Below are 8462 nucleotides of genomic sequence, written 5' to 3'. Positions count from 1 at the left end.
AGCGGAGGAGAACCACACAGAACACCCGAAAGGTCAAAGAATGTGAAGTCCCTTTTGAAGTTAACTTTTGAGTCCCTGCCTGGGAGGTCCCCGAGTGTTCCGCCGTGGACTGGAGTTGGCTTTTCTGTTGTGATTTATGTGGAGTGGTTCAAAACAGAAGTTAATCGCTCGGGGAGGCGGGGGAGCGCTCGCGCGCATGCCCGGGAGCCTCCTCGACTTGGTAACTCCACATTCTTTCAGACCCGCCTGCGGGTGCGCTGCCCACCCCGTGGTGCTCCGCGGGGCACCGCGCGCCCGGGGGCTCCTTCGGCTGCGCTTCTGCGTTCCGCGGGCTAGATTCCACGGGAGGCTCTGAAACTCACCGACCTCCTCCTCCTCCCAACCCCCAGACTTTCCCAGCAAGAGTGAAGTTCAACGTGAAAGCCCGGGTCACGGGCTGGTGGTAGTGGTGGAACTCCCCCTAGTCTCCTCCCCAAGGAACAGGGGGAGAACGTGGGACGTGTGGCTAGGCTCCGTGGGAAAGGCGCGGCGAGCGCCTCTTGAACGCCGCCGTTCCCCCCACGCCCCCACCCCCTTGGTGAAACTGACAGGTCAGAGCCCGGCTGGGAGGCGCTCTCTGCTCAGGGGAAGTTCGCCGGCGTCTGTTTGGGGTCTGCTCTTGGAAGGTTGGTTCTAGCTCGTCCGGAGAGAAGCTGGGCTTCCGGAGGGGTGCGCTCTCCCGCACTCCCATTGTTCGGGCTCGGGGTGGCCTCCCTGGCCCGCCCCGCCTCTGGTACCCCTGGCGCCCCTCCCCCACCACTCCCCCGGCGTCCCCTCTCCCGCAGAACTTTCGGGTACCATCCCCACGTTCCCTCACCCCGGGGAGACCGAAGCAGGGACCCCGCGGCCGGCTCGGTGGGAACCTCCGTGATCCCCAACCCCGGGGCGCGCAGGTCCTGCTGCTCAGCGCCGACTCATGGAAACAATGAAAGGTGACGTGTTCGAGGGGAAACTTTGCGACTGGTGAGGGGAGCGGAGACAGCTGAGGTTCCCCAGGTTTCTTTCCCCTTTTAGCCTTCCCTGGGGAATCGTGTGGGGGCGGGCAGGCTCCTGAGAACGTGGGGTTCACGGCCTCCTTTCTAGTTTCTGGCGACCCGGAGCTCCGGGGGGTCCTTGCTGGTGTTAACTCGTGCAGCTTGCGGGCGGACTGCAGTCGGGCTGAGAACTTCAAGAACAAAAGCTACTTGCTTTCCTCCTGTGGACTCCTCCCTCCTCCCGCGTTCCTCCGCGATCCTCCACCCTCGGATCCACAACTGGGAAGGGGAGAGCTTTCCCAGTCGGTTCTGGAAGGACTCCTAGCCAAGCCGGTCTCATCTTTTGTCTGACTCCTAAAAAGTCTGTGCAAATCTCTTTTTAATGCCCTTAATACAAAGACATTTTCAACTTAATTCTAGAGTCCGGGGTTTGGTAAGACTAAGGATGCCCAAAAAGATCCCCCCCCCCCAACGGCTTAAATACAAGCAGAAGAGGTTCGATGAGGGAAGCCCCCTGAGTCTTTCTGCTCCCCGTTTCTGACACTGAAATTCTTGCTTTAGAATTGCTCTTTGACTGGGGCTACCAAGCACCCCTTGGCTCTAGTGACTGGGTGTTAAGTTTGATTCCTGTTGCTTTTCCAGAGGAGATTGTCTGATCGGGAAACTTGTGGGGTTTGCGTTTTTCTAATTGTGTACTTAAACTTTTCCTGGGTTTTCTTTTTTCTAGTCTCTTCTAGATTTTTTAAGTCCAGCTTCACGACCACTATCTCCCTGTGTCCCCTTCCCCCATCTTGATGATACAGAGCTTTTCAGAAAGTGCAGGAGCAACATTGAGAGCGGTGGGGTCCTTAGGCCATCTTGTGGCTTTCTAAACAGCATTTCCTTGTATGTGGATAGAGTAAAAAGAAGTTTGTGAATCTGCCCTCCACCCTCTCCGCAACACATTTTTAAAATTGTAAGCCAAGCAAGACATTTGGAAACAAGTCCTAACCGGGAAGCTTTTCAAAAGCTCTGTTACAATAGGAAATGAGTAAGGAGGAAAAAAGTCTTTGTTTTTCCAAGTTGAGCCACAACCAGGAGGGAGAGTTTTAATGAAAACAGTCCTGACAGCAGCAAACGTGGTTTTACTGCAGTGAAATATCAGCTGGCGTAGCCAGGGAACTGAAGTCTTAACTTCCTGTTACTTCAGCTTTTGTGCACATATTGGAAATATTTGTTAAGAGGTCCTAAGGCCTGGCATTCATTTATTTAAATGAACTGAGAACAGTAAAGTCGCGCTGCAGTTTGGTGTTGTTGCTTAACTGAAACCTGCTTTTGTGTGTCACTAACCTATTCTGAAAGATCAAGCTTCTTGTCAAACTAGGCGTGTAGATCAAAGGGCAGGCTTCAGGGGTTTTTTGTTTCAAACTCTTTTGTTATTACCAACTTACAGTTGGGAATTCACTGTTCAATGAGCAAATTTTCACACTTTTTCTAGATTAAAAAAAGGGAAGGGATAATAGCCTTAAGAAGAATGTCTGGCTTTTCAGACTTTGGAGAGTTTAAACAAATTGCTTTATTCAAATTTGCTTTAGTCATTCAATTAACTTGACACATTTTTTTTAAAGTTAGATTTCTTTAATTATCAAAGCCAATGTGAAACAGGAACTCATTTATAATTTCTTTAAGGTTTTTTAATTAATAGTTCTTCACCCAGTTTTCGGTATGGGTTTTGAAAGTTTCTCATCTTCTCAATAGCGAAAGTAGTTTGTTTTAAATGTGCCCTTTTAAAAAACATTTTAAAAAATTAAATCTTCGGGGAAGGGAAACATCTGGCTGTAAACACTTAGGATTCTTGTGCGGTTTGATTGTGGCTGTTTGTTAAGCCTTAAGCTAAAGTGAATATGCAAGATCATTCATCTCTTTGTTAGAACTTGCTTTACTTTGTCTTTGGAGGGTTCTGCCTTCTCTGTAGCAACACTCGCAGTGCCTTCTGCCCCCTGCAGTCCAAAACTAAAAATGTGTCACCAAGTCAGCGTCCATTAAAAGGGTGGGTTAAAAAAAAGCCTTAAAAATACATGAGATGGTCTATCACTGTGAGGAATATTTTTCTTATTTCCTGTCAGGGTAAACTGGCTCGATTAAGGTTGAGTCATATTTTCAACTAAAAATTACATACTACAGAGGGAAAAAGTAGACAAAGCCAAATGCATCTCTTTAATTTTTTTGTTATTTTAATTAATTTCCCTAATGCAGAAATACTGGTGTTTTCAAACATGCTATAGTTTGTAATTCATTTATATTTTTAAGATTCTAGGTTGTCTTAACAAAAGGGAAATGTGTTTCCTTAGTTATTCAGAGTTGCCTATTGTAGTGCTGAAAGGAGAAGTTAATTGCATTTGTTATTTTTTTAAGTTCAAAATAATGTTTGAATTATCAGAAGGTCAGTTCTGCAGTTTTTTTGAACCCAGTCGATCTGTGATTTAAATATCCTCTGGCTTGTGAATTCTTAAAATTTTTGCCAGGATTAAAGTACTTACAAGCCTCGAGAACTTCCTCTGGGGGGGTGGTGCATATCCCGTTTTCTTTGTCATGCAATAATTTGACTGAACTCTGCCGATTGATATGGTAGTATTCTAGGTTCAGATTAAACTGGCAGTTGAAATTCAGGGGAAATCTTTAATCTGTTCAGTATTAGGCATGTCTGACCTTACTACCAGTGATAGAAAAATATTTTTGTGTAGCAGAACAGAAAACTTCAGTGGTTGTGTTTAATAAAAAATGCCTAGTGCTGTCCACTAAAAGTTGGTGTCTAATTTTGAATACATGTAGATAGCAATGAATAAGAAATGACCATGGAATTAGCAGAAAAATTTTAACACTAACTGGGTTAAGTACAGTCGGAAAATCTCCTTCCTTGTATCCGCTAAAAAATACATAAATCCTCCCTTTCATTTCAAACCTTCAGTGGAGGAAGGAGGAAGAACAACATTTAAGATGTACATTAGGAGACTGGTCAGATTGCTTTTCCTAGTTAGCAATGACCTTAAAAAGAAAGTTATCAGACACATTTCAACTGCCATGGCAACCTTCCTGTTTCAAATGTGGCAAGTTACTCACTTTGGGTGCAGTTTGTCTCCTCTGAAGGATTAGCTTTTCTGAGCATCATTCAAAAGGAATGTGAGAAGTTAATCAATCCTAGAGGAAAGCAGCTAAGAAAGGGCATCTGACAATTGGCTGAGACTATCCCATGCGGTACTAATCAAATTACCCTTGAGGACTTTACATGGACCCTGGGGATTTAGGACAGAAAACACTGGCCCTTTGCATCACTCTCAGTAGTTGAGAAAACACTGCACTGAGTGGTCAGAAGAAATGAGCTTTGCAGTAGCAGCTGTGCTCAGAAAAGCGATTGACAGCTGGCCTTTGTCCTTTCCCAGGTGTTGTTGCAGCATCTGGCAGTGAGACCGAGGATGAGGACAGCATGGACATTCCCCTGGACCTCTCTTCATCGGCTGGTTCAGGCAAGAGACGGAGAAGGGGCAACCTGCCCAAGGAATCCGTACAGATTCTCCGCGACTGGCTGTATGAGCACCGATACAATGCCTATCCCTCAGAGCAGGAAAAAGCCTTGCTGTCCCAGCAAACACACCTGTCTACACTACAGGTAAAGAAAGGGAGCAGGAGGCATACGCACACATTTTTATTTTCAAAGACATCATAGGGCATTCCTGTGTGCCAAGTCATTAAGCTTCTCTCTACTCAAAAAAAGAAGGAATATCTGTGAACTTTATAGTGCTAAAGCTATTAACTGGTTATTTTGAGAACACAAACACTTGACAGTCATCTGTCAGATAACGTTTCCTTTAATGCCTAAAAGAGCTTTCCTTTATGCAACAAACATAAAAAGGAGGTTAAACCGTACTCTATTGCCCAGGAAACTGGTTTGATATTTAAACAAGGACAGACTTCAGTGAGGTAATTCATGTTATGTCTGTTGACATAGTCATTTGACCTGGGAAGAATCAGTTACTGAGAGGAGTGGCCCTTTTCATACAGGAAAAGTTTCCCTGTAGTTGATTAACTTAAATGTCGGGGCAGTAGGTAATAGGTTCAAATGGGGGAGCATTAAAAGGTAAACCTCTCTCCCTCCCTAAAATCATTTTCAGGTGTTTGAGATTTTATTTGTATTAGAAGAGGAGATTTATGACAGGAGGCAGCTCTCTTTCTTGGCTGGGCCCAAATGCCTTGAAATAACATTGTAAGTCCAGAGCCTTTTCACGCTTTCTTGAAAACAAAGAGAGCTCACTTAGGCACCCCTGTGGAACATTCTCAGAACCTGTTGGCTGAGTGCTTGAGGAAAATGTTAAATCATACCAATATCATTTCAGGTCTGTAACTGGTTCATCAACGCCCGCCGCAGGCTCCTCCCTGACATGCTGAGAAAGGATGGCAAAGATCCAAATCAGTTCACAATTTCCCGCCGTGGGGCCAAGATTTCTGAAACCAGCTCTGTGGAATCAGTCATGGGCATCAAAAACTTCATGCCAGCGCTAGAGGAGACCCCGTTTCATCCCTGTACAGCTGGGCCAAACCCAATCCTAGGGAGGCCACTGTCTCCTAAGCCATCATCTCCAGGGTCGGTTTTGGCTCGTCCATCAGTGATCTGCCATACCACTGTGACTGCACTGAAAGATGTCCCGTTCTCCCTCTGCCAATCGGTTGGTGTGGGACAAAACACAGATATACAGCAGATAGCGGCCAGCAGCTTTACAGACACCTCGCTCATGTACCCAGAGGACACGTGTAAATCTGGACCAAGTACAAATACACAGAGTGGTCTTTTCAACACTCCTCCCCCTACTCCACCGGACCTCAACCAGGATTTTAGTGGATTTCAGCTTCTAGTGGATGTTGCACTCAAACGGGCCGCAGAGATGGAGCTTCAGGCAAAACTTACAGCTTAACCATTTTTCAAGCAAAACAGTTCTCAGAAATGTCATGATTGCCGGGGTGTGGCAAGAGATGAATTGCATTATTTTATATATTTTTTTATTAATATTTGCACATGGGATTGCTAAAGTGAAGCTTCCTGTTACTGAAATGTCTTCAATGGAATACAGTCATTCCAAGAACTTATAAACTCAAAGCTACTGTAGAAACAAAGGGTTTTCTTTTTTAAATGTTTCTTGGTAGATTATTGATAATGTGAGATGGTTCCCAGTATCATGTGATTTTTTTTTTTTTTTTCCTCCCTTTCCTCCCCTTTTTGGTGTTTTTTCAGACTGTGCAATACTTAGAGAACTTATAGCATCTTCTCATTCCCACGTGGAACCAGATGCCCACATACTGTCTAATTAATAAGTTTTCAGTTTTTTTCAAACAAGTATGAATCTAGTTGATTGATGCCTTTTTTCATGACATAATAAAAGTATTTTCTTTAAAAGTTATTGTCACACAGAGTATTTTGTTGAGAGAGACGCTTCTTAAAAAAAACCCGAGTAGGAATATGGCACCCCAATGAGCAGGAAGTTGGGGGTGCAGTGTGTGTTGGAGGGGTGGCACCAGCTCTTTGAAGAACTGTGGACAACAAGCCAGTATGTGTAAACAGGATGTGTGATATTTACTCTTGATAGGAAGCATAGCAGGCCCTTAAAGCTTTCCTTAAAACTGCATGGCAAATGGAAATGAAGTCCCTTGGTGATCTATCCTGTGTATTTTCAAACATGACCATATGAAAAGAAAACCCTTAAAGCATCTGCCTATGGCTTAAGTTTTCAGAAGTAAACAACACTCCTTGTTTCTCTCTTCCTTGTTACCCTTTAAAATAACCCTTGCTTGGTGCTACAGTTAGGTAAGCCCTTTGCTTTCAAATATAGCAGAATATCTGTAGAGAAATTGCTTCTTTAAAACATCTTAAAACTTTTTCGAAAATGTTGAGAAAAACAGTGTGGTTCTGTGTATGGTGGGATTGTTAGTTTATTAGGTAAGCATTTTCCAAGGTCACGGTATATGGAAAAAATGGTGCTATGTACAAGTGGACTTTGTTGGGATAGATAATCACTTATAAAGCCCGGATGGCCAGAAGGGAATTGGTGATGCTCCTTTCACTTATATGGTTGAGCAGATTTGTCACATGCCACAAAACCATTCTTTGTAGTCATGCTTAGTATGAGGTTTCTTTGTTGTCATAGTCATGTTCTTTCCAGCCCTGCCACAGCTACGAATTGTCTAAGTTTGAGAGCTCATCAGAGCTTCATTATTGTTCAAAGAATGTAGAAAAATTCTTCCAAATTTAAGTTTCTCTAATTTTGAAACCCTATTTTAGAAAGTCCCTATTGTAGAAAGAACTGAAGCCAAAGACTTTTTTGTAAGTGAAAGAGAAAAACTGACAGTGACCACACACAAGAGGTGTAGAAAGGTAAGAGGAAGATGTGCTCTAGCCTGTGGGAGGTTGCAGCTTTGAAGGGCGTATCAGCATGGAGTGCTCTGGTCCCACCTGAGAGGGTCACAGAAATACTAATAAAGTAAATACAAGGAACAAAATATTGGTAAAAATAAAATAAGGTGATTAAGAATTATTGCTGGCCAGGCATGGTGGCTCACGTCTATAATCCCAGCACTTTGGGAGGTGGAGGCAAGGGGATCACTTGAGCCCAAGGGTTCGAGACTAGCCTGGATAACTTGGCAAGCCATTGTCTCTACAATAAAAATTTAAAAAGTAGCCAGGCATGGTGGCGTGCGCCTGCGGTTCCAGCTACTTGGAAGGCTGAGCAGGAAGAATCACCTGAGTCCAGCAGGTTGAGGGTGCGGCGGCTGTAAGCATGCCACTGCACTCCAGCCTGGGCAACAGAATGAGACTCCTACTCAAAAAAAAAAAAAAAAAAAAAATCACTGCTTGCTCCAATAGCTAGTTCAAAGGCTGACAATTTTGCTTTTGTACAGATATGGGAAACCAGCAAATCCTGAAAGCCTTCCACAGATGGAGGAAAAAAGAAGCAATATGAGTCATTTAAAAGAAAAAAGCTGACAAGTGTCGATGAAACCAGAAGGTTTAAAAAAAAGCTCACCCTAAATTACCTGTTTTAATTTTTTCCCTGTTGAGGTTGTTATAGATCTTGTTTGGTAGTAGTTAATGTATTTTAAGTCTAAGTCGTTATTTAAAAACAGGTAAATGTAATGAAAAAGGTAAATGTGAAAAGCTATTCATATCAAAGCCAAATAGAAATGATTTTTATGGTTATAATTTGCATGGTGCAGTATATCTTTGTTTACTTTTAACCTGTTTCTCTGTTTGTGTTAAAGTTCATCTCATATAGCATCTAGATAGCTGGGTCTTGTTTTTTTATGTTTCACAGTCTCAGCCTTTTACTTAAGAGTCCTTGTCAATGTACATTTACTGTGATTATTGATATGTTTGGATTCCGTTTACCATTTTTTTTCTTTCTCTGTTCCTCTTTTTCTGTTTTC

General features: G+C 43.5%; 1 protein-coding gene across 3 annotated transcripts in view; it reads left to right on the top strand.

Annotated features, from left to right (window-relative positions):
- TGIF1 (TGFB induced factor homeobox 1) overlaps positions 1-6438 on the top strand; it is a 10240-nt gene extending 3802 nt beyond the window's left edge. For 2 of the 3 annotated variants that reach the window (XM_008074752.1, XM_008074751.1), the window contains exons 2-3: positions 4433-4659; positions 5384-6438. In XM_008074752.1, the coding sequence (XP_008072943.1) occupies positions 4433-4659; positions 5384-5959 (803 nt within the window). In that variant the 3' untranslated portion in view covers positions 5960-6438. Of the gene's footprint in view, positions 1-1885; positions 1969-4432; positions 4660-5383 lie in introns of those variants that run through there. The other variant, XM_008074754.1, reaches the window with a different exon arrangement.
- The last annotated feature ends 2024 nt before the right edge of the window (positions 6439-8462 follow it).

Source organism: Carlito syrichta, unplaced genomic scaffold (genome assembly GCF_000164805.1).
Source record: "Carlito syrichta isolate Samal-C Ts95f unplaced genomic scaffold, Tarsius_syrichta-2.0.1 Scaffold317479, whole genome shotgun sequence".
In the NCBI taxonomy this organism is placed as follows: Eukaryota; Metazoa; Chordata; class Mammalia; order Primates; family Tarsiidae; genus Carlito; species Carlito syrichta.
The sequence above is the reverse complement of the archived record's forward strand: the minus strand, read 5'-3'. Positions and strand labels throughout refer to the sequence as shown.